Here is a 27,522-nt window from a genome sequence, read left to right on the forward strand (position 1 = left end):
GGACTAGGTGGATTTGGTTGCTGTGCAACTGACGTGAATCTGGTGGCCTAGTCGTCGATGTGGGTTCACTATCAGGCTCCCTGTCTCTCTGTAGCGCGATTCTACATTTGTAGCATGTGGTGTTATCCTGCTGGAGCATACCATAGTGGAAGACTAGAGTTCAGATTAGGCGGATTTCGTGGCTCTGCAACAGACGTGAATATGGTGGCCCAGTCATCAATGTGAGCTCACTATCAGGCTCCTCGTATCTCTGTAACGCGATTCAACATTTGTGGCATGGGGTGTTATCCTGCTGGAAGATACCATCGTAGAAGACTTTGGGTTCGGACTAGGTGGCTTTGGTTGCTGTGCAAGCGACGTGAATCTGGTGGCCCAGTCGTCGATGTGGGTTCACTATCAGGCTCCCCGTATCTCTGTAGCGCGATTCTACCCTTGTGGCACGGGGTCTTATCCTGCTGGAAGATACCATCGTAGAAGACTTAGGGTTCGGACTAGGTGGATTTGGTTGCTGTGCAACTGACGTGAATCTGGTGGTCCAGTCGTCGATGTGGGTTCACTATCAGGCTCCCCGTATCTCTGTAGCGCGATTCTACATTTGTAGCATGTGGTGTTATCCTGCTGGAGCATACCATAGTGGAAGACTAGAGTTCAGATTAGGCGGATTTGGTGGCTGTGCAACCGACGTGAATCTGGTGGCCCAGTCGTCGATATGAGCTCACTATCATGCTCCCCGTATCTCTGTAACGCGATTCAACATTTGTGGCATGGGGTGTTATCCTGCTGGAAGATACCATAGTGGAAGACATTGGGTTCAGATTAGGCGGATTTGGTGGCTCTGCAACAGACGTGAATATGGTGGCCCAGTCGTCGATGTGAGCTCACTATCAGGCTCCTCGTATCTCTGTAGCGCGATTCTACATTTGTGGCATGGGGTGTTATCCTGCTGGAAGATACCATAGTGGAAGACTTTGGGTTCAGATTAGGCGGATTTGGTGGCTCTGCAACAGACGTGAATCTGGTGGCCCAGTCATCGATGTGAGCTCACTATCAGGCTCCTCGTATCTCTGTAGCGCGATTCAACATTAGTGGCATGGGGTGTTATCTTGCTGGAAGATACCATAGTGGAAGACTTTGGGTTCAGATTAGGCAGATTTGGTGGCTCTGCAACAGACATGAATATGGTGGCCCAGTCGTCGATGTGAGCTCACTATCAGGCTCCCCGTATCTCTGTAGTGCGTTTCGACATTTGTGGCATGAGGTGTTATCCTGCTGGAAGATACCATAGTGGAAGACTTTGGTTTCAGAGTAGGCGGATTTGGTTGCGCTGAAACCGACGTGAATTCCCCATCATGCTCCTTACACGTCTGTAGTGTGAGTCTGTCCTATCGGTACGAGGTGTTACCCTGCTCGGAGATGCCAACGCTGTCTCAGAAGGCATCAGTTTCTGACCTGGCGAATCTGGTGGCCCAGCACTATCAGGCTCCTCATATATCTCTAACGCGATTCTGACCTTGTTCATGGGGTGTTGTCATGCTGAAAGATGCGGTCGCCATTCTGGGAGATATCGAGAGTGAAGGGATGCAGGTGATCTGCAGTAATGTTCAATACACTTTACTGGTCTCACAATGCCTTCAATTAACCGCAGGCCCCATGGAAGCCCAGGCAAATAAATGTCCACCATAGCACAGCACTTTCCTGCTGCCCTGTCTCCGAGGTATAGTGCATGTTTCGGGCAGCCTTTCCCCTGGATGACAGCATATCTGGACACTGCCTTCTACCTGGTCTGACAAGAAACGTGATTCATCCGACCTGCTTACACATTTCCAGTCATCTGCGGTCCAATCTGCGTGATCCATGCCCACTGCAATCATAGTTGACGATGTCATCGGGCCAACACAGTAACACGATGGTCGTCTGCTGGAGAGCCCCATGTTCGACAATGTGCACCTGAATGATGTCTGCCGAAACACCTGTGCCTGCAATCAGATCTGCCACAGGTCGCAGACTGTCGTGCTTCGCAAAGTGGGCAAGCCCCCGACCTCCACGTTCTGTGATGAGGTGTGGACATTCAGCGCCGCGTCTCCTACTTGTGGTTTCACTGACCTTCAACCATTTTGCAGAGACGCTCATGACAGCAGAATGCCGAGAGCCAACCACCTTTGCTGTTTCCAAGATGGTCGTTCCCTGGCACCACGTCATGTCCAAGACCCAACCGAGAGCCGATGGTAGAGTCCCGCAAACAAAGGATACTCACATCCTACACAGAGAAGACAAAGGGCGTAGATTAGATCTGTGGGAAGAGTTACAAATTTTCAAACATCATGAGCTCAATGGAAATGTCGTGTCGCTAGGGCCTCCCGTCGGGTAGACTGTTCGCTTGGTGCGGGTCTTCCGATTTGACGACACTTCGGCGACCTGCGCGTCGATGGGGATGAAATGATGATGATCAGGACAACACAACACCCAGTTCCTGAGCGGAGAAAATTTCCGACCGAGCCGGGAATCGAACCCGGACCCTTAGGGTTGACAGTCTGTCACGCTGACCACTCAGCTACCGGGGCGGACATGAGCTCAATGACGGTAATATACTGAACGACCAGTGGAACCTTGCTTGTAGACAATTTTTCGAAGGCTTTAAACCTGTACTGTTTACGGTATAACATCAATGCTGGTAACCTTAGTGGTTTGTTTCCTCAGGAAGCTGTGATGCACCTTCAGTGCTTAAAGCTCACTACCCCTTATGTAATGGTGGTTTTGTCACGATGTATTTTTGTTACTACATCGGCCTTTATGTGATTTTGCCTGGCTCTAAAATATAGTTTTTCCTGTGAATGTGTATTAACAGGACCGTGTACCAGTGTTCGTAATCGTTTCTTGACAAGAGCTATTAGTGTCAATTTTAAAGTTCTGACATGTATACCGTTTGTGGGCTTCACTAATATAGTAATGTAATTTTTTTTTTAATATTTTGGCTGTATATGCCACTGGGCGTAACTTTCTCGGCGTAAGCGCCACGTGCTTTTTTGATGTATAACTACATTATTTGTACCAATGCTCCCATACTGTTATAACGGGAGCGTTATTTTCCTTCCCTTTTTACTGTTACTCTACCTAAGGACGTTATCAATACTGATAATTTACACGTCGCCTTTGCACGCCAATTGGCACATGGTTCTCGTCACGAGCGCCACCTGCCCTGTTTTCAGAGTAACTACGCTAGCTGATTACACACAGTCGGCTGTGGGCTCTGCAACATCCATGAACTATTTTGTATTTACGTGACAGACCCTAATTCTAGGGCTATACTTCATTTTTGACACATGGATCTATGCCGACAATTGTAAAAACGGCGATGTAAAATTAGTCCTTACTAATGTAAAATTGCAAGTACCAGTCGTCGTTATCATACCTCTGTAATGCAAGAGTTCTCTACTTTGTGTTAAAATTTATTCTTGGCTCATAAGTTTCATACTATTCTAATATAAGCTATGATGTTCATTGTCCTTGGGTTACCTTCTGAAGGAGACAAATTAATATTTGTCGAGACCTAGGTAAAGAATTTCTTTATCCATTGCAACTGGTCGGCTGTTTATAATTTTACTACACTCACATACATCACTCTGCTCAAATTGGGTCAAGTAGTTAGTAAAGTTCAAAAATTTTACGAAATTACTTCTTTGCTTCTCCGGGTGTTCTGGAAAACTACTGTAGATACACGTCTGGGACACGTTTCATAAGATTCACCAGATCAATAACAGCAAAGTAAATGGAAATCGTGCCTTACTTTAACCTCGTACAGTTTTGCGATGGCTTCGCATTAGCGAAGCTGCTAAATTTCAGCCAAAATCTTTTATCATCCGAACTCCTTCACCAAACATTTGTGGATCTATGTTTATGATTTTTTTTCTTTGTAGAATAACATAAAAAACGGTTGAAATGGCTCTAAGCACTGTGGGACTTAACATCTGAGATCATCAGTCCCCTAGACTTAGAACTACTTAAACCTAACTAACCTAAGGACATCACACAGATCCATGCCCGAGGCAGGATTCGAACGTGCGACCGTAGCACCAGCACGGTTCCGACTGAATCGCCTAGAACCGCTCGGCCACAGCGGCCGGCAGAATAACATATTAAAATGTTTGCATATCTTCGTGAATCACCCTCTATAGATAAGGAACAGCAGAGGGCCTATAACGAGACCCCGAGGAAACGCCAGAAATCAATTCTCTTTTATTCGGCGACTTTCCGTAAATTCATTCGTGAATGTAGTAAAACGAAATAATATTTCCTGAGCTACAGTTCCTGTGTGCCACCTTACCAAGCAACGGCAGAACCCAAAGTCATGCCCAGACAAAAGTCACTTCGTCTGGGTCAGAAGACAAAAATGGTTCAAATGGCTCTGAGCACTATGGGACTTAACATCTGTGGTCATCAGTCCCCTAGAACTTAGAACTATTTAGACCTAAATAATCTAAGGACTTCACAAACATCCATGCCCGAGGCAGGATTCGAAGCTGCGACCGTAGCAGTCACGCGGTTCCGGACTGCAGTGCCTAGAACCGCACGGCCACCGCGGCCGGCGTTAATTTTACAAACTAGAAAATTGCCCAAATTACATGAGTTTGCACAGCACACACCTCAGCGCAGTGTTTGATATCTCATGGTTACGTTGACAGAGCTGAGCACTGGTTGCCATTTGTCGTCTGTTTTCTGTGTCAGCCAAGTGACCGGAGTGTGTTCTGTGTTTCAGGCCCTGTGACTCGAGGGTGGACCCGCCCCCGCCACCTCCAGTGTGACCGCCCCCCACCCACGTGCCACCATGGGTGGCGCGCCCTCCCCCACCATGCTCTCCACCGCCACGACCACCACCATCACCACCACGGTGCCCGTGGTGCTTCTGCTCGTCTCCGCCGCGTGCCTGTCTCCAATCTCTGCACAGGTGAGTGTACCAGCAGCTCGCGCAAAATAACGCAACACCTGCGCAGAAACGCATTCTCGTCCTCGGCGCCGGACGAGTCCACCGCTTTGCCCAACAGGGGCGGCCGCGTCACTTGACTGTCTGTCGTCTGCCGACCTACGCTCTTCCGGTATTCTCGTTGCTACGACTTCGAAATGTGGTGCTACAGTAGAATGTTAAAGATTAGGTGGGTAGATCACGTAACTAATGAGGAGGTACTGAATAGAATTGGGGAGAAGAGGAATTTTTGGCACAACTTGACAAGAAGAAGGGATCGGTTGGTAGGACATGTTGTGAGGCATCAAGAGATCACCAATTTAGTATTGGAGGGCAGCGTGGAGGGCAAAAATCGTAGAGGGAGACCAAGAGATGAATACACTAAGCAGATTCAGAAGGATGTAGGTTGCAGAGATGAAGCAGCTTGCACGGGATACAGTAGCATGGAGAGCTGCATCAAACCAGTCTCAGGACTGACGACCACAACAACAACAACAACAACAACAACAACTTTACTACGCAGCGTGGCCCCGTAGCTGCAGAAAAAGTCCTTCATAATCAGACATGCGTCATTATATGCAGTGCCTTTAAACTAGCATCGTGCGAGGCAAACAAGGAAGCAAAAATCCCATTAAACACTGTGCTTCAGAGGACAGCGGGAACCACTAGCTAATCCAGTCAAACTGTGGGTAGAACAACCAACGTGGGGGGGGGGGGGGGGGGGGGGCGGGGGTAACGTAGCTACAGGTTAACGATTTTTCCTTCGTGGGACACCACAGCCATGTAGAACTTCTTGAAATAAATTTCCGCCATCTGTAGATTTGTTATCGTTTGTTTCACATAGTCTTGATTTGAGTTTCGTAGCTATTACGGACAACAATTTCACTTCGCAGAAAATGTCTGACCTGTCTAAACGACATGCTCTCGTCAGTAATGACAACATTTTCTGAGATGTAAAATTGCTCGCGGGGATCGCTACGAAGCACAAATCACGATTCTGGGAAGTAAATCGACACAAATCTACAGTTAAGTGGCGAAAGTTACTTTGAAGAAATAGCTACAAGCACTTTCCAAGCCTTCGCTAATTCAGGAAAAGACACGGAAGGTGTGGAAACAAATAGCTTCTCCGATACCACATATAACGCCATGGACACTCGAACCCGGGACCTAACGGAAGTGAAGCTGTGAGGACGGCTCGTTAGTCGTGCTTGGATAGCTCAGTTGCTAGTGTATTTGCCCGCGGAGGGCAAAGGTACCGACTTCGAATCTCGGTCCAGCACCCCATTTTCAAATTCAAATGGCTCCAAACACTATGGGACTTATCATCTGAGGTCATCAGTCCCCTAGACTTTTTGTTGTTGTGGTCTTCAATCCTGAGACTGGTTTGATGCAGCTCTCTGTGCTACTCTATCCTGTGCAAGCTTCTTCATCTCCCAGTACCTACTGCAACCTACATCCTTCTGAATCTGCTTAGTGTATTCATCTCTTCGTCTCCCTCTACGATTTTTACCCTCCACGCTGCCCTCCAATACTAAACTGGCGATCCCTTGATGCCTCAGAATATGTCCTACCAACCGATCCCTTCTTCTAGTCAAGTTGTGCCACAAACTCCTCCCCAATCCTACTCAATACCTCCTCATTAGTTATGTGATCTACCCACCTAATCTTCAGCATTCTTCTGTAGCACCACATTTCGAAAGCTTCTATTCTCGTCTTGTCCAAACTATTTATTGTACATGTTTCACTTCCATACATGGCTACACTCCATACAAATACTCTCACAAGTGACTACCTGACACTTAAATCTATACTCGATGTTAACAAATTTCTCTTCTTCAGAAACGCTTTCCTTGCCATTGCCAGTCTACATTTTATAAACCTTTCTACTTCGACCATCATCAGTTATTTTGCTCCCCAAATAGCAAAACTCCTTTACTAAGTAGTGTCTCATTTCCTAGACTAATTCCTCAGTATCACCCGAGTTAACTCGACTACATTCCATTATGCTCGTTTGCTTTTGTTGATGTTCATCTTATATCCTCCTTCACTGTCCATTCCATTCCACTGCTCTTCCAGGTCCTTTGCTGTCTCTGACAGAATTACAATGTCGTCGGTGTACCTCAAAGTTTTTATTTCTTCTCCATGGATTTTAATACCTACTTTGATTTTTTCTTTTGTTTCCTTCACTGCTTGCTCAATATACAGATTGAATAACATCGGGGGATATGCTACAACCCTGTCTCACTCCCTTCCCAACCACTGCTTCCCTTTTGTGCCCCTCGACTCTTATAACTCCCATCTGGTTTCTGTACAACTTGTAAATAGCCTTTCGCTCCCTGTATTTTACCCCTGCCACCTTCAGAATTTGAAAGAGAGCATTCCAGTCAACATTGTCAAAAGCTTTCTCTAAGTCTACAAATGCTAGAAACGTAGGTTTGCCTTTCCTTAATCTTTCTTCTAAGATAAGTCGTAAGGTCAGTATTGCCTCACGTGTTCCAGTATTTCTACGGAATCCAAACTGATCTTCCCCGAGGTCGGCTTCTACCAGTTTTTCCAGTCGTCTGTAAAGAATTCGTATTAGTATTTTGCAGCCGTGACTTATTAAACTGATAGTTCGGTAATATTCACATCTGTCAACACCTGCTTTCTTTGGGATTGGTATTATTATATTCTTCTTTACGTCTGAGGGTATTTCGCCTGTCTCATACACCTTGCTGACCAGTTATAATTACTTAAACCTAACTGTCCTAAGGACACCACACACATCCATGCCCGAGGCAGGATTCGAACCTGCGACCGTAGTGGCCGCTCGGTTCTTGACTGAAGTGCCTAGAACCGCTCGGTCACCACGGCCGGCGGAAAACCATTCGTTTGCGGAAAAACGTTTATTGGTATTGGGTACCCACGCCTTCGATCGTTCCTATAACACTTGGTTCAAATGGCTCTGAGCACTATGGGACTCAACTGCTGAGGTCATAAGTCCCCTAGAACTGAGAACTACTTAAACCTAACTAACCTAAGGACATCACACACATCCATGCCCGAGGCAGGATTCGAACCTGCGACCGTAGCAGTCGCGCGGCTCCGGACTGAGCGCCTAGAACCGCTAGACCACCACGACCGGCGCTATAACACTATAACACACCCTATTTAGGTAATATTGGCGAATAAATTGTTAGGAGACCGAAACATAATTTCCGCGTGGTAGATGTTCTTTATTTTGCATCGTCAGTGTTGCGGTAAATTGACGTTGACTGATGTAGTACATTATTTACACCTGTGTATGTGGAATTTTCTTTTGGCAGCTCATGATAATACTTGTTTGCTGTGGTCTATCATTCTGTTTATGAAACTGTTACGTTTCAGGTACTCTAGTGAGAAACTGTTGTTGCTGGACTTGTGTTGCCTCCCCCCCTCCCCCCCCCCCCTCCACACCACTTCCCCTACGGTGCCATCTGCACAGAAACGGGTCAAGTTACTCACTTCACACTCGATGCAATTCTGCTGTTGCTCCGCGGCCACTTCATGTTTAACACGGCTGTCAAAATTGTGCCATGGATCCCTCTCAGTTCGCTGTTGAAACACAGTGTATAATGACAATGAGTTAAGGATGCGCCCGCCTGTTTGCAAGTATTGTTAAAAACCATTCAAAATCCAAGATCGCACAAATTTTTTTTTTATTCGAAAAAACCAGTTTCAACAGTCTTAGCCATCATCTTCAGGTCATAAACCTTTTTTTTCGTAATAAAACATGTTGTACACGAGGTTCAACGTTTTATTACCAGAAGAAAACAACGTTTTAAGACCCGAAGATGACATCTGAGCCTGTTGAAACGGCTTGGCCGGCCGCAGTGGCCGAGCGGTTCTAGGCGCTTCAGTCTACCGCTAAGGTCGCAGGTTCGAATCCTGCCTCGGGCGTGAATGTCTGTCATGTCCTTAGGTTAGTAAGGGTTAAGTAGTTCTAAGTTCTAGGGGACTGATAACCTCACATGTTAAGTTCCATAGTGCTCAGATCCATTTGAACCATGCGATCCTGGCTTTTGAATGATTCTTAACAAATGGTCCAAATAACTCTGAGCACTATGAGACTCTACATCGGAGTCCGGACTGAAGCGCCTAGAACCGCTCGGCCACCGTGACCAGCCTAGGTGTATTGTTTGGTTTTTTCACCAAACATGGTTCACCAAAGTTGTAATATCTTCAGTGAGGTCTTTTTAAAATTATTTTCCTTTTATTTGACATTTCCTGCGTGTCCTGTGATTGCTATCCAAAAAGCAGCTTCAGTTCTAACTTAAGACACCATGTCACCACTGTAGTTCTTTCCTAGCCCTTAGATGTGACAAGTTCGTTTTATGTATCAAACGAGTTCTTGTGTAGCTGAGAGCGTTTCCTCCTGTCCTTTTGTAAATAACAGCGTCCTATTACGTTGCTGTGGCTTGCACACACAGAATGGGTAAGAGCGCGTACTGAGAAATAATGCCTTGGTGTTTAAAGCTTACTAAATAAAACTAAATAAAGCAAGGTAGGAGACGAGGTACTGGGGCGAAATTAAAGCAATGAGGACGGGGCGTGAGTCGTGCTTGGGTAGCTCAGTTGGTAGAGCACTTGCCTGCGAAAGGCAAAAGTCCCGGGTTCGAGTCTCGGGCCGGGACACAGTTTTAATCTGCCAGGAAGTTTGAAAACAAACGTTATTAGCATTCTACACTGATGCCCTCTGCCGCTCCTAATTGTAGCGTCTAACATGGCGGTGTGTGACGTAATTGTGTCGGTGCTGTAATCCAGTTTCGAATTCGAAGACACACATGGAGTAGCCTATCTTTCAGCACGACAACGCGAGACCCCACAGGGGCGCTGAGACATCTCCAGCAACACGACGCCTCGGTTTCATTGTCATCAATCTTCCTCCATACATTGCCCACGCGGCCCTATCCTGTTTTCGTCGGTTTCAAAAACTTAAAGAACGCCCACGAGGGCTCCACACTTATAGTGACCAATCGGTGCAAGCAGAGGTCTCCGTCAACAAAGTCAAACATTCTACAGTGGCGGTTAATCAACAAACGGGCCTCTTCGTTGGGAGAAATGCGTTCGTCGCCAGTGGTGAGTATGTTGACAAATAATTCATTGGAAGAATCCTAAGGAAGTGCAATCCGAAAACAAAGGAAGTAGGTTACAGTACGCTTGTTCGCCCACTGCTTGAATACTGCTCAGCAGTGTGGGATCCATACCAGATACGGTTCATAGAAGAGATAGAGAAGATCCAACGGAGAGCAGCGCGCTTCGTTACAGAATCATTTAGTAATCGCGAAAGCGTTACGGAGACGACAGATAAACTCCAGTGGAAGACTCTACAAGAGAGACGCTCAGTAGCTCGGTACGGGCTTTTGTTGAAGTTTCGAGAACATACCTTCACCGAGGAGTCAAGCAGTATATTGCTCCCTCCTACGTATATCTCGCGAAGAGACCTTGAGGATAAACTCAGAGACATTAGAGCCCACACAGAGGCATACCGACAACCCTTCTTTCCACGAACAGTACGAGACTGGAATAGAAGGGAGAACCGATAGAGGCACTCAAGGTACCCTCCGCCACACACCGTCAGGTGGGTTGCGGAGTATGCATGTAGATGTAGAAATATGTAGACATGAAGAATAAAGACGTAGAATGTTAATAACGTTTGCTTTATTTAATGAGGTTTAACAGTTTTTATGTAAAAAAAATTCGGAATCATTACTTTTTCCCATCCGTATACGGCGCACGCAGATGTGAGTAGTGTTGTAGCGAAGCTCTTTCCGCGTGTAATGAGTCAGACACGCGTGTCGCTATCTGGGTTATCAGCGAACACTCGACGCGCAAATTGCGCCTGAACTGTTTGCCGAAAAAATAAATCTGCCGAACTCAGCTACCGCTGACGTTGTAGGCACGTATCGCGACAGTCGGTCAAGAGTAAAACACAGTCTTCGCGGTAATAAGCGGTCGGACGTCATTTGTTTGTTAATTATTTATTGCTCAGGTGCGAAGGATTATTCAGCCGCCCTTCGACCATAAATATAGTAGACTGGCCCTGACGTCATTTTCGTGGCTCCAACATCTCTGGGCTGAAGTCGCGTGAATGTTGGCAAAACATGGTTGTTTCGTGTTGCGCTTATGGCTGCATTCAGCGTTTTGTCGGGGGAAATGGCATTACATTTCACGTGTAAGTATTTCTATGATAGTGCAGATGCGTTTATTGAAATCTGCTGAAGTGACTTTTATATGTTTTTTGCACTTGAAATACAGTATCACGTAAATTAAAGTGTTGAAAGTGATGGCTGTAACGTCAGACTCATATTACATTTTGGAACGTATCTGTGATAATTCGGTTACAGAAGTAAGTATAACTGTATCTCGTTCTTACTCATAGTTCCCTAAGGATGAAAACCGAAGGCAGCTTTGGATACAGGCCCTGAAACGGAAAAACTTTAAGCCACCTTCACATACGCGCCTTTGCTCGAAGCAAAGGCTAGTTATTATTTACAATGTATATTTATAATTTATATTTACAGTTTCTGTCGTTTTTGAACCTAGGATCCAAAATTATTTTTTGAAATTTCACAGTTTCACCTTTCATCTAAAATATCATTTTTTTTTAAACTGATAGTTTAAACTTTTGTAAAAATAGTGGGAACTGAACGTTTGAAGTGCACCTAAAATTGATACTCTAAAATGGACCTGCTCCTAAAATCGACAATTTTGGCACCTATAGTTGACGTAATTCCCATATCCCATTTTCTTTTATAAGTGACTAGAGCTCATAACGCGGCGAATCCAATGTTTAAAGTTTCGACACGAGCCCACTCTTACTGTTTAAAAGAATGTTAACGATATTTTACTTTAATTGATAGTTTACAGTAATTTCGTCCCGCTGCCCACCAGAGTGGCGTTCGCTGTATTTGTTACATTTTATAAGCGCTACTGTGAACAAATCCAGGTCGACTGTAGTCCTGGCATAATTTTTCGCAAATTAAAAAGAAATTTTCGTTGGAAGCGTTTGGCAGTCAATTGAGAAATGTGGGGAAAATACGATACAAACATAGAATGGCAGACCGCTGATTTGAAATCCCGCCACGTTTTGCCAACAGTCCCGTGGTTTATGTTGGAGCCATACCAGCCCTATAGCTTCTGCACAGCAAGGCAAGTCTACTAGTATCTATGGTCGAAGCAGCCGCCCCTAACGATGTAGTTCTCTGCAACCCGCAATGTAATATCTTGCTTTCAAAAACGACGCGCGAGGTTTTCACATTTTTCTCGCTCGCTACGCGCAAACTGTTAGCCCTACTGAAAAAAATGCACGGGACCTTGTTTTTTGTAGCAAATTTCTGCTTCTGTGTTGGCAGCGCTGTGTAGCGCTTTGCATTGGATCTCTGACTGCGCTTTCTTTGTAGGACACTCTGTGGCTGGTTGGACTCGTTGTTGGAAGTTAATCGCCAGCATTGTTGGGCAATTGGAAGTTTCAAATTTAATGCAGTCGAATTTTGTACTGCTGTTCGTTTTCACTGAAGGTCACGGTTTTCGAGGCACTCAGCAGAAACGAAGAAAATGATTTTCGGACGCGCCTTCACACCGTAGTCTTACGTAACCAATCAGGATTTCTGGTACGTTGTTCATGGCGCAAGCTCTTACGACTGTACAAAAATTCCCGCCTACACGACCTGTTCCCGATATTCAGCCTTACTTGTTCTCTATCGATAGGGCTATTAAGCCATTAGCGTACGCGGCTATTTCCGTTGAACATTATCAATTTAGACGTCCCCGTGAGGATAAATGAGAACAAAATCGACTTTTGTGTACATTACGCTAAAAGTAGTTAAGCTGACAATTCTATTAAAAGGTAACCCTTTCAAGTACAGTAGTTTAGTAGTCAGAAGACCTGACAAATACACCGATTTAATTTTTTTTTTTTGCTTTTAAAATTAACAAAATAGATAAGATATAAGCAAACATCAATTTTACAGTTTATAGGTGCTCGACTAATGCGACAACTAACGTGGCCAGTCAATAAAGACCAAAAGACGTCGAATGTGGAAAATAATTCGTAGAGTCGCAAATATTTGTACAGTCGCAGGAGGGGGTGCCACGAACAACATAATGGAAGTTCTGACCGGTGGGGGCTGAGTGTGGGAATGGGGGTGCATTTCAAGGCCAAGTTGGTAAGTTTTCCTTTAATAGTTCGAAAACTGTGGCCTCTGCCCAAAGCGCAATCCCAGCACAATATTTAACGACATTAAATTTCCAACAAAAAAAATAAGGTCCTGTTCATTTTTCCTGTAGGAATTATACAGGGTTATTACAAATGATCGAAGCGATTTCACAGAAAAATGGGCCGTAAACTTTAAACCGTGAGATTGCACAAAACACGTTAACTTTTGGTGAATTGCGAATTTGCTGCACGAATGCGTGAGGATTCTCTACCGCCCAGATTCGCACATTGTGTCTGTTCACTTCACCATTAAGAAAAAATGTTGCTTCATTACTGAAAACGAGTTTCGCACTGAACGCATCCTCTTCCACGAGCTGTTGCAACCGCGCCGAAAATTCAAAGCGTTTGACTTTGTCATCGGGTGTCAGGGCTTGTAGCAATTGTAAACGGTAAGGCTTCTGCTTTAGCCTTTTCCGTAAGATTTTCCAAACCGTCGGCTGTGGTACGTTTAGCTCCCTGCTCGCTTTATTCGTCGACTTCCGCGGGCTACGCGTTCAACCGTTTCTTCGCTCACTGCAGGCCGACCCGTTGATTTCCCCTTACAGAGGCATCCAGAAGCTTTAAAAACTGCGCATACCGTCGCCGAATGGAGTTGGCAGTTCGTGGATCTTTGTTGATCTTCGTCCTGAAGTGTCGTTGCACTGTTATGATTGACTGATGTGAGTGCATTTCAAGCACGACATACGCTTTCTCGGCTCCTGTCGCCATTTTGTCTCACTGCGGCTTCAGCCGAACAAAACCTTATGAGTTTTTCTACGTATCTGACCATATGTCAATGAATGGAGCTATAGTGAATTTATGAAATCGCTTCAATCATTTGTAATAGCCCTGTAGTGTAGCGGTAGCGAGTGAACGAATATGAAAATTTCGCGAGAGTGATTTGAAGGCCAGCTAAAGCGTTGCGTGTTGCATGAATCGACAGCGGTAGGGGCAACTGAATAACCCAGTGTGCTTTCGACAAAAGTGAGGTGACAAATGCGGCCATGCCGACATTTTTATCACGCGAATTCCAAGAACCACAATACGCGGCACGATTATTGTTCTGAAAGTTGGTGTAAACTGCAACAGGTCGGCTTGAGCGGGGCCACTGAATACTTTCGACGTTAAGCCACCAATGAGGAGTGAAGCTACTGAGAACATCCCTGATGTGTAGGCCTACAAACTGACAGACAACGATTTGGAGCGCATACGGCGAGACAACAATGCAGAGCTCAATTCCTGCGCGTGGAATTACGCTCAAAAACACACACCACTTTCGAGTGTTACAATTCGTGCAAATTGCTAACAGTTCGACATGCGTCATTTCTAACGACGGATTTAAGTGTGTCCAGCATGACATGAAAGACACTGGACTAGTTATCGGAACTACGGGTTGCCCATTCGCCACGAGGAGAAATCATAAGTGCCTCAGATGTTCCGATCAGCGACTCTTCCAGAGCAACGTAGAGGCTGGAATTACGACGAGAAGGACTCACGCTGTAGAAAATGAAATCTTCGAAGAAGTGTGTTTGGCACTGGAATAGTAGGTAAATGATACGCGGAAAAATTTTAAAGTTACATACACAAAAGTGGAACTCAAAACTTTAAATGTGCATTTCTCGAGACAATTTTTTTTTAAAACTGTTTCGTACGGTTAAAGAGAAGTATGGGATGCCGTTGTTGCATTTAATAAAGCGTACATTAGGATGGGGAAGGAAATAAAGTATTCGAAAAAGTGGAGCATATACTATACGGCACAGGAATAATTGGTAAATGGTACGCTGAAAATGTTCAAAGTTACGTACATAAAATTGGAAAATTGGAGACTTTTTTTTAAAAATCTGGTTCGTATGGTTAAAGAGAACTACTCCTCAGAATGGGATGCCGTTTTTGGATTTAATAAAACGTACATTTGCAAATTTGGTTAGTGGCTTAGTTGATTTGCGAAGGGGACAATGCAGCAAAGTCATCGGTGACATAGGGTTAGGATGGGGAAGGAAATCGGCCGTGCCCTTTCAAAGGAAACATCCCAGCAGTTGCATGAGGTGATTTAGGGAGATCACGGAAAACCTAAATCTGGATGGCCGGACGCGAGTTCGAACCGTCGTCCTCCCGAATGCGAATTAAATTGGGTTGGGTTGTTTGGGGAAGGAGACTGGACAGCGAGGTCATCGGTGTCATCGGATTAGGATATACATATATACACAATCAGCTGCTGATAGTGCCTGCACACGCTGTACACGGTACGGAAACAACTGGTTCTCCCGTAGCACTCTCCATACAGTGACGTGGTCAACGTTACCTTGTACAGCAGCAACTTCTCTGACGCTGACATTAGGGTTATCGCCAACTGCACGAAGAATTGCCTCGTCCATTGCAGGTGTCCTCGTCGTTCTAGGTCTTCCCCAGTCGCGAGTCATAGGCTGGAATGTTCCGTGCTCCCTAAGACTCCGATCGATTGCTTCGAAGGTCTTCCTGTCGGGACACCTTCGTTCTGGAAATCTGTCTCGATACAAACGTACCGCGCCACGGCTATTGCCCCGTACTAATCCGTACATCAAATGGGCATCTGCCAACTCCGCATTTGTAAACATTGCACTGACTGCAAAACCACGTTCGTGATGAACACTAACCTGTTGATGCTACGTACTGATGTGCTCGATGCTAGTACTGTAGAGAAATGAGTCGCATGTCAACACAAGCACCGAAGTCAACATTACCTTCCTTCAATTGGGCCAACTAGCGGTGAATCGAGGAAGTACAGTACATACTGACGAAACTAAAATGAGCTCTAACATGGAAATTAAGCATTTCCGGACACATGTCCACATAACATCTTTTCTTTATTTGTGTGTGAGGAATGTTTCCTGAAAGTTTGGCCGTACCTTTTTGTAACACCCTGTATATATATATTTTTTTCGTGTTGCTTGCTATCTTTTTTTACATTTAGGGGCAAAAACATTAGTCGATTTCAGTACCTATGCTCTCAGAAGGCCGCCATGTTGAATACACCTCAGGAAATTTAGTTTTCGGGATTCACGACATAGAGAATTTTTTCCGGCAGTTTATATATTCTGTCCACAAATCCGCACGGTTTCAGAAAACATCGGTCATACGAAGCTCATCTTGCCCTTTTCTCACGTGATACGCTGAGAACTATGGACGAAGGCTAACGTGCAGATTCCATATTTGTAGATTTCCGGAAAGCATTTGACACGGTGCTCCATTACAGGGCTGTTAATACCGAAGGTACGAGCGTATGGAAGAAATTCACAGATACGTGAGTGGCTCGAAGACTTCTTAAGTAACAGGACCCAGTATGTCGTCCTGGACGGCGAGTGTTCATAAGATACAAGGGTATTGTTAGTAGTGCCCCAGGGAAGTGTGCTGTTTCTCTGTATAGATAAACGATTTTGCGGACAGGGTGGGCTGAAATCTGCGGCTGTTTGCTGATGATGCCGTGGTGTATCGAAGTTGAGTGGTTGTGGGAAGATACGAGACGACTTAGGAAAAATTTCCAGTTGGTGTGATGAAATGGCAGCTAGCTTTAAATATGGGAAAATATAAGTTAATGCGGATGAGTAGGGTAAACAAAGTCGCTTAGATGTCTGGGTGAAACGTTGCAAAGCGATATGAGGTGGAATGAGCATGTAGGGAAAGCAAATGGTCGACTTCGGTTTATTAGGAGAATTCTAGGGAAATGTGGTTCACCTGTAAAGGAGACCGCATATGGGACGCTGGTGCGACCTGTTCTAGAGTTGCGATCGAGTGTTTGGGATCGGCCCCAGCTCGGATTGAAGGAAGACATGGAAGCAATTCAGAAGCGGGCTGCGGGATTTGTTACCAGTAGGTTCGAACAACACATAAGTTCTACAGGGAACTCATACGGGAATCGGGTATTCCTGGACATTCTTCTCGGGAAACGCTATTGACAAAATTTAGAGAAGCGTTATTGGAAGGTGACTTGCCGAACGATTCTAAAGCACAAACATACGAGGGCAGTTCAATAAGTAATGCAACACATTTTTTTTCTCGGCCAATTTTGGTTGAAAAAACCCGGAAATTTCTTGTGGAATATTTTCAAACACTCCCGCTTCGTCTCGTATAGTTTCATTGACTTCCGACAGGTGGCAGCGCTGTACGGAGCTGTTAAAATGGCGTCTGTAACGCATGTGCGTTGCAAACAACGGGCAGTGATCGAGTTTCTGTTGGCGGAAAACCAGGGCATCTCAGATATTCATAGGCGCTTGCAGAATGTCTACGGTGATCTGGCAGTGGACAAAAGCACGGTGAGTCGTTGGGCAAAGCGTGTGTCATCACCGCCGCAAGGTCAAGCAAGACTGTCTGATCTCCCGCGTGCGGGCCGGCCGTGCACAGCTGTGACTCCTGCAATGGCGGAGCGTGCGAACACACTCGTTCGAGATGATCGACGGATCACCATCAAACAACTCAGTGCTCAACTTGACATCTCTGTTGGTAGTGCTGTCACAATTGTTCACCAGTTGGGATATTCAAAGGTTTGTTCCCGCTGGGTCCCTCGTTGTCTAACCGAACACCATAAAGAGCAAAGGAGAACCATCTGTGCGGAATTGCTTGCTCGTCATGTGGCTGAGGGTGACAATTTCTTGTCAAAGATTGTTACAGGCGATGAAACATGGGTTCATCACTTCGAACCTGAAACAGAACGGCAATCAATGGAGTGGCGCCACACCCACTCCCCTACCAAGAAAAAGTTTAAAGCCATACCCTCAGCCGGTAAAGTCATGGTTACAGTCTTCTGGGACGCTGAAGGGGTTATTCTGTTCGATGTCCTTCCCCATGGTCAAACGATCAACTCTGAAGTGTATTGTGCTAGTCTTCAGTAATTGAAGAAACGACTTCAGCGTGTTCGTAGGCACAAAAATCTGAACGAACTTCTCCTTCTTCATGACAACGCAAGACCTCACACAAGTCTTCGCACCCGAGAGGAGCTCACAAAACTTCAGTGGACTGTTCTTCCTCATGCACCCTACATCCCCGATCTCGCACCGTCGGATTTGGCCCAATGAAGGACGTAATCCGTGGGAGGCACTACGCGGATGATGAAGAAGTTATTGATGCAGTACGACGTTGGCTCCGACATCGACCAGTGGAATGGTACCGTGCAGGCATACAGGCCCTCATTTCAAGGTGGCGTAAGGCTGTAGCATTGAATGGAGATTACGTTGAAAAATAGTGTTGTGTAGCTAAAAGATTGGGGAATAACCTGGTGTATTTCAATGCTGAATAAAACAACCCCTGTTTCAGAAAAAAAATGTGTTGCATTACTTATTGAACTGCCCTCGTACATTGCGCGTAAGGACCACGAAGATGTGAGGCACGAGAAACGAGGCCTAATACGGAGACGTACAGGCAGATGCTTTTCTCTCGCTCTTCTTGCGAGTTGAACAGGGAGAATGAGAAGCAGTGGTGCAAGGTTCCCTCCGCCACGCACCGCAAGGTGGCTTCCGGAGTATCGATATAGATGTAGATGTAGGTATGTTTAGTTTTGATTGCAGAGTATACTTCACCCTCAATCGTGCGAACCGTTTAGTTTCGCCATGTATGGAAGTGAAACATGGACGACAAATAGTTTGGACAAGAAGAGAACAGAAGCTTTCGAAATGTGGTGCTACAGAAGAATGCTGAAGATTAGGTGGGTAGATGACGTAACTAATGAGGAGGTACTGAATAGAGTTGGGGAGAAGAGGAATTTGTGGTACAACTTGACTAGAAGAAGGGGTCGGTTGGTAGGACATATTCTGAGGTGCCGGCCGCGGTGGCCGAGCGGTTCTAGGCGCTTCAGTCCGGAACCGCGTGACTGCTACGGTCGCAAGTTCGAATCCTGCCTCGGGCATGGATGTGTGTGATGTCCTTAGGTTAGGTTAGGTTAGGTTAGGTTAGTTAGGTTTAAGTAGTTCTAAGTACTAGAGAACTGATGACCTCAGATGCTCAGAGCCATTTGTTCTGAGGCATCAAGGGATCTCCAAGTTAGTATTGGAGGGTGAAAATCGTAGAGGGAAACGAAGAGAGGAATACAGTAAGCAGATGCAGAAGGATGTAGGTTGCAGTGGGTACTGGGAGATGAAGAAGCTTGCAGAGTAGCATGGAGAGCTGCATCAAACCAGTCTCTGCACTGAAGAGCACAACAGCAACTGTATTTAATATATGTACTTTCGTTTGTTTATGAAGATCTGTACGGAGAATCAAATTTTTTGCACAAAAAGGTTTTGAACGTGAGCATAAAAGAAGGTACCGGGAATGGAAAACCCTTTTGAAAAGGAGGTGGCAATCATTATTACGTCCGGTGCACGGATATGCGTTCAGTGTTGCTCCCATGTTTCTACTCTGCAACCGGTACACCTGTTGTAGTGGTACGCGACCGCTCTTTGGGCAGAGATGTAGTTTGTTAACCTCTGCATTAACGACCCGCCAGCCGCAGTCAAGAGGAGAAATTAATGGCGCGATAAGACACCAGTTACTCGCCGAATCTTATCTGGCCCGCGCCTGTTTTGCGAGCGCCAACTCCGACAAAGACACCGCCGGCGCGCCGGAGGGAAGCTGGCTGGATGTGTGTGTCACAGGACGAAGCCGCACCTGAAGATGGAAATCCTCGTGGCTGCGAAACTCACCTTTCAACTACGGAAAAGGCGTAGCTTACCGGGAACATACAGGGGGTGAACAAAACAAACACAACAGACGAAAAAAAAAAAAACAGGAACTAAACTCCGCCCGAACAGGCCATTAAGACCCAACGGTGCCGTCCGACCGCCGCGTCATCCTCATCCCATAGGCGTCACTTGATGCGGATATGGAGGGGCATGTGGTCAGCGCGCGTCTGTCCCGGCCCTATGTCAGTTTGCGAGACCGGAGCCGCTACTTCTCAGTCGAGTAGCTCCTCAGTTTGCCTCACAAGGGCTGAGTGCACCCCGCTTGCCAACAGCGCTCGGCAGACCGGATGGTCACCCATCCGAGTGTGAGCCAAGCCCGACAGCGCTTAACTTCGGGTTCCGGCGGGGACCGTTGTTATCACTGCGGCAAGGCTGTTGACAACATGCGATGAAGCAAGCTAGGATCTGTCTACTTCCTTTCTTGCTTCGCCATCTGCCTCCTTAAATTCGTTTCATTTTCAAAAAATGTTCAAACGTGTGTGAAATCTTATGGGACTTAACTGCTAAGGTCATCAGTCCCTAAGCTTACACACTACTTAACCTAAATTATCCTAAGGACAAACACACACACACCCATGCCCGAGGGAGGACTCGAACCTCCGCCGGTACCAGCCGCACAGTCCATGACTGCAGCGCCTTGGACCGCTCGGCTATTCCCGCGCGGCCGTTCCATTTTCATTTTTGCCTAAATACCATTGACATACATGAGATTAAACTGCATTTACGTAAAAGAGAGAGGTTGGACTCACTCTTAAGAAATATAGCACCGGATCTAATTTTGAGGTTAGTTCTACATCTACATTTACATTTATACTCCGCAAGCCACCCAACGGTGTGTGGCGGAGGGCACTTTACGTGCCACTGTCATTACCTCCCTTTCCTGTTCCAGTCGCGTATGGTTCGCGGGAAGAACGACTGTCTGAAAGCCTCCGTGCGCGCTCTAATCTCTCTAATTTTACATTCGTGATCTCCTCGGGAGGTATAAGTAGGGGGAAGCAATATATTCGATACCTCATCCAGAAACGCACCCTCTCGAAACCTGGCGAGCAAGCTACACCGCGATGCAGAGCGCCTCTCTTGCAGAGTCTGCCACTTGAGTTTATTAAACATCTCCGTAACGCTATCACGGTTACCAAATAACCCTGTGACGAAACGCGCCGCTCTTCTTTGGATCCTCTCTATCTCCTCCGTCAACCCGATCTGGTACGGATCCCACACTGATGAGCAATACTCAAGTATAGGTCGAACGAGTGTTTTGTAAGCCACCTCCTTTGTTGTTGGACTACATTTTCTAAGGACTCTCCCAATGAATCTCAACCTGGTACCCGCCTTACCAACAATTAATTTTATATGATCATTCCACATCAAATCGTTCCGCACGCATACTCCCAGATATTTTACAGAAGTAACTGCTACCACTGTTTGTTCTGCTATCATATAATCATACAATAAAGGATCCTTCTTTCTATGTATTCGCAATACATTACATTTGTCTACGTTAAGGGACAGTTGCCACTCCCTGCACCAAGTGCCTATCCGCTGCATATCTTCCTGCATTTCGCTACAATTTTCTAATGCTGCAAGTTCTGTGTATAGTACAGCATCATCCGCGAAAAGCCGCATGGAACTTCCGACACTATCTACTAGGTCATTTATATATATTGTGAAAAGCAATGGTCCCATAACACTCCCCTGTGTCACGCCAGAGGTTACTTTAACGTCTGTAGACGTCTCTCCATTGAGAACAACATGCTGTGTTCTGTTTGCTAAAAACTCTTCAATGTATGTAATCAATGTATGTAATCAATTTCCTATCTTATTTTGACTATTCATAGTTAACATCCTTTGTTATAAGGTGAAATCAGTAATTATTTCGTGACTTTGGCCCTATTGTTGAATTACAAACGAATATAAATTGTGTACTAACTACAAACATTTGGAAGAAGAACTACCAGGTATTTATTTGGCTCTATTCGAAAACATATTAGCAAAGGCAGCCCTTAATTAATTCCAAAATAATTACCAGGCTTGTCAAAAGTATTGTTTGTATATATTTGTTAATTTTATTATTTAAACAAATATTTCGGACTGATCTTTGTGATAGAAGTAACTGTTAAAAAGGAGGAAGTTTTCGATGTATTCAGTTAATTGAATGAGTTATGTTTTTATTGTAATTTCTGTAAATTAAACATCGAACAATGTATATTTTCAGTACCTCGTATTTTGAGGATACATAAAGGCCCGATTTTTGTTGCCGATACAAAACGTCCACAACCGATTTTCAGAGGGGAATCATATGCTGTTTCAAGTAACTAACAACACTGCATCAGCTTGGAATTAATGTAACACAAATACGCTGTGTTCAGTTTATTTGAAAAGTACTGTCACATATACCGTATTATTCTGCGAGAACTGTGAACTGTGTGGTTAGGTTTTTGCTCCTATTGCGTGTTCAACAGCAAACTGTTGTAGCAGTATGGTGATGTTTGCCTGCACCCTGTTAATGAGGTGCATCTAAATTTACCATAAGCGAACTGGCCATATGTTGTTGTTGTTGTTGTGGTCTTCAGTCCTGAGACTAGTTTGATGCAGCTCTCCATGCTACTCTATTCTCTGCAAGCTTCTTCATCTCCCAGTACTTACTGCAACCTACATCCTTCTGAATCTGCTTAGTGTATTCATCTCTTGGTCTCCCTCTACGATTTTTACCCTCCACGCTGCCCCCCAATACTAAATTGGTGATCCCTTGACGCCTCAGAACATGTCCTACCAACCGATCCCTTCTCCTAGTCAAGTTGGCAGAACTGTACACGACGTTCAAAGTCGTCGCCGTGAAATTCCTGGTGCATAGAAATATGGTACGGGTCCAATCGATGTCGATGTAGCATTCTCAACACCGACGTTTTTGAGATTCCCGATTCTCGCGCAATTTGTCTGCTACTGATGTGCGGATTAGCCGCGACAGCAGCTAAAACACCTACTTGGGCATCGTCATTTGTTGCAGGTCGTGGTTGACGTTTCACACGTGGCTGAACACTTCCAGTTCCCTTAAATAACGCAACTATCCGGCGAACGGTCCGGACACTTGGATGATGTCGTCCAGGATACCGAGCAGCATACATAGCACACGCCCGTTGGGCATTTTGATCACAACAACCATACATCAACACGACATCGACCTTTTCCGCAATTGGTAAACGGTCCATTTTAACACGGGTAATGTACCACGAAGCAAATACCGTCCGCACTGGCGGAATGTTACGTGATACCACGTACTTATACGTTTGTGACTATTACAGCGCCATCTATCACAAAGCGAAAAAAGTGGTCCAACTAAAACATTCATATTTCTTTACGTACTACACGAATATGTAATAAAAATGAGGGGGTTCCTATTTTATAAAAAACGCAGTTGATATCCGTTTGACCTATGGCAGCGCCATCTAGCGGGCCAACCATCTGGTTTCCCCCTTCAAGCTAGACGAGTTTCGTTCTTTCTAGTTTTTTCGTTTGATGCTTATTTCGTGAGATATTTGCCCCGGTCACTATCAATGCACCACCCTATTGCACAAGAATCAAGCACTGTACAGATATCATACATATGTCATTTTGAAGAAAAACACTGAAAGCTTTTTTTCGTGTATACCGCCACAGCGTAGTTTGGTAATTTGCCGATAGTCAGCGCTAGTCGCAAACATGGCGAGTTCAGGTGCGGAGAGAGCTTTCTGTGTGTTGGAGTTCGACAAAACCAAGTGTGCTACAGCTGTTAGGCGGATGTATGTAACCCAGCACGGTAAGAAACCACCAAACAGGGAGGGCCACTTAACCACTGGCTCTGCTCTGCAGCATTCGAGGGTGTCTTTTTCAACAGGATAACGCTCGCCCACATACCGCTCTTGTAACCCAAGATGCTCTACGTAGGTGCAGCGTGTTGCCTTGTCCTGCTCGATCACCACATCTGCCTCCAATCGCTCGATTGGTGCAGACCAAGTCAACATCTTGACACTTTGTAGATATGTTGGGTTATAACAGCGGTATGCGGTCGAGCGTTATCCTGCTGGAAAACACACCCCTCTGAGACGCTTCCGATGAGTGGATAAATGACAGCACAACAGGTCGAATCAGCAGTGTGAATTCAATATATGAGGCATCATCGGATGACAGCTGGCTCCAGCATAATCCAGAACCTCCATTAATAACACTTGTATTCACCGACCAAGTGCAGCAGGCATGGAACTCTTTCGCACAAGCTGACATCCGGCATCCGTACAACACAATACATGCACGTCTGCTTGCTTCCATTCAACACTCTAGCGATTACACTGGTTATTAATCTACTAGCATCTCAAATTTTCAATGGCTTACCTAGCGCTTACGTTAACATGTGATCTTGCAATGTTAATCTCTTGAATATGTTACGTAGACAAATGTATTCCCGAAATTTCATTGCTCTACATTAACTGTCTTTCGACGCTGCGATTTTTTTCCCGTCAATGTACAGGGTGGCAATGTGTTACCAATTCTTGATTTCACAATTTACGACGCGCATTAGATATCCCGCTGGGATCTGTACAGCACTACCAGCAGAGCTTGGAAAAACAAATGAGTTACGAAATGACGTGTATTTCACGATACTGCCGCTAGGAGACTAGTAGGCAGCAATGGCTGACAATGGAAGACTGACGCCACAGCAACGATCGGCAGTTGTGTTACTTTTTCACGAAACGAAAAGCCTTGTTGTGACTCAGAGGCGTTTTCGACCACAGTTTAACACACGATGGGTCCCTTGCAAGAAGGCGATCCACAGGTTGTACGATGAATTTGTACAGGAAGGAACAGTATTGGAAGCGAAGCGACCTCGGCCTAAGCCTGTTTGTTCGCCGGAGAATACTGAAGCGGTACGAGTTGCTGTACAGAGAAGTCCCGGGAAATCGTGTAGAAAGGCAGCAGTGCAACTGGGAACATCCAGACGCTCCGTTCAACGCATTCTTAAAAGTGACCTCCATACGTACCCATACAAGATGACCTGTGCACAGAAGCTCACTGAAGAACACAAGCAGCAGAGACTACTGTTTGCTCAGTGGAAGGAGGATAGGGAAGAAACTCTCAACAACGTTTGGTTTTCAGACGAGGCGCATTTTCATTTAGACGGTGCGGTTAACGAACAAAACGTACGCTTTTGGGCCACTGAAAACGCCCAAGTGCATCACGAACAACAACATTATGCTCCGAGGATTACAGTCACGGACTTATTGGAGCCTTTTTCTTCGAAGAAACTGTGAACAGCGTGCGTTATTTGAGCATGCTTCGCAATAGCTTCATTCCACAGCTTTTTGCTACTGCCTTGCCCTTCGACACGCAGTGGTTCATGCAAGATAGACCAAGGCCAAATACTGCAAACACTGTGTTGGAGTTTTTAGACGAGCATTTCGACATGCGGATCATTTCACTCAGGTTTCCAGGTCGCTTCAATGACTGACAAAATTGGCCCCCCAATAGTCCCGACCTCAGTCCATGTGACTTTTTTCTTTGGGGGTTGTTGTTGTCGTTGTTGTGGTCTTCAGTCCTGAGACTGGTTTGATGCAGCTCTCCATGCTACTCTATCCTGTGCAAGCTTCTTCACCTCCCAGTACCTACTGCAGGCTACATCCTTCTGAATCTGCTTACTGCATTCATCTCTTGGTCTCCCTCTACGATTTTTACCCTCCACGCTGCCCTCCAGTACTAAATTGGTGATCCCTTGATGCCTCAGAACATGTCCCACCAACCGATCCCTTCTACAGCCAAGTTGTGCCACAAACTCCTCCCCAATTCTATTCAATACCTCCTCATTAGTTATGTGATCTACCCATCTAATCTTCAGCATTCTTCTGTAGCACCACATTTCAAAAGCTTCTATTCTCTTCTTGTCTAAACTATTTATCGTCCATGTTTCACTTCCATACATGGCTACACTCCATACAAATAGTTTCAGAAACGACTTCCTGACACTTAAATCTATACTCGATGTTAACAAATTTCTCTTCTTCAGAAACGCTTTCCTTGTCATTGCCAGTCTACACTTTATATCCTCCCTACTTCGGCCGTCATCAGTTATTTTGCTCCCCAAATAGCAAAACTCCTTTACTACTTTAAGTGTCTCATTTCCTAATCTAATTCCCGCAGCATCATCCGACTTAATTCGACTACATTCCATTATCCTCGGTTTGCTTTTGTTGATGTTCTTTGGGGGTACCTAAACGAAAAAAACTTTCCGAAACGTCCACGTGATTTAATGGTGCTCAGAAGACTTATTCTTCAAGCTTGCAGAGAAATTACGGAAGACATGTGCCGTAGGGTAATCACTAACAGGCCGGCCGGAGTGGCCACGCGCTTCTAGGCGCTACAGTCTGGAACCGCGTGACCGCTACGGTCGCAGGTTCGAATCCTGGCTCGGGCATGGATGTGTGTGATGTCCTTAGGTTAGTTAGGCTTAAGTAGTTCTGAGTTCTAGGGGAATGATGACCACAGCAGTTAAGTCCCATAGTGCTCAGAGCCATTTGAACCATTTAATTACTAACTTCAGTGTTCGTTTGAAGGAAGTTAGGAAACGAAATGGTGGACATATTGAGCATGTGCTGAGTTAGAACAAATCTCGATGGACGGCTCTTCATTGTACTATATGTTCCTTTCAGATTGTATTGACAATAAAATTTATATTCCAAAAACAAAATGGTAACATATTTCGTGTGCCACCCTGTAAAGTAACTGCCGGATCGCCATGCCTTTGTTTACATTGAAGGCTCCGGCACTCTTCACTAAGTTTTCTGACATCTTTATTCCGACAATTCGGGAAACGGTGATTGACCATCTTCAACAGCAAGTCTGTTCGTTTTTTACAGATACGCGTCTCAGTGGAAACAGTCTGGGCTCCTGTTTGCCTCTCGATTAATGACCGCTGCATCAATTTGTATAGAATGGGACCCGACCGTGTCCGAGTGTCCAAAACAAGAAAAAACGAGCGCTGCTTTACAACAATTAAATTTTATTTCACAGCGCGGTGCCACTGAAATGTCCCCAGGAAAGTGGTCTTTACAATGCAGGACCTTTTTATTTATTTGTTTGTTTTTTGTCCCCCTAACTCATTGTTCAGTGCCGTAGACGGCGAAGCGACGTCTAATTACTCCGATATATGTCGGGAGATAGACCGGGGGGGGGGGGGGGGGGGAGGTTAGGGATGTTAGGGTCAGATAGCGCTGACAGAAGGCGTATTGTGTCTCCGTGGTGTGGGTGGGGTGGGGCAGGCTTACTCACACACACGCACACACACACACACACACACACACAGACACACACACACACACACACACACACGGGGTCATCGCTCCATCGTTAAGTCGGGAGAGTTTCCGGCGTCAGCATACAAGAAGGGTTACGACCGCGGCTGCGGGGAAGATTTCTGTGATGCGATCTAGACTCCCTTTTTTTTAGTTTTTAGGGATTCCGATCCTACGTAAAGTACGCCAGTGGCGAGGCGCAATCAGTACCTTTACTGCGTGATAACAGCGGATATGTTACTAGTGCCAAAGCCACCAAAGTAGAGTTACTAAACACGAATTTCCTTAACAGCAAAAGACGAACTAAATATTCCAGAATTAGAACCAAGAACAACTGCCAACAGA

General features: G+C 45.5%; 1 protein-coding gene across 1 annotated transcript in view; it reads left to right on the top strand.

The window, feature by feature from the left end:
* The window catches only part of LOC124553542, a 124,320-nt gene that overhangs the window by 39,909 nt on the left and 56,889 nt on the right, over window positions 1-27,522 (top strand). Inside the window, exon 3 of the mRNA XM_047127389.1 lies at window positions 4,754-4,942. Coding sequence (XP_046983345.1) covers window positions 4,754-4,942 — 189 coding nt within the window. The remainder of the gene's footprint in view (window positions 1-4,753; window positions 4,943-27,522) is intronic.

The sequence above is a fragment of the Schistocerca americana genome, chromosome 11 (assembly GCF_021461395.2).
Source record: "Schistocerca americana isolate TAMUIC-IGC-003095 chromosome 11, iqSchAmer2.1, whole genome shotgun sequence".
Classification (NCBI taxonomy): domain Eukaryota; kingdom Metazoa; phylum Arthropoda; class Insecta; order Orthoptera; family Acrididae; genus Schistocerca; species Schistocerca americana.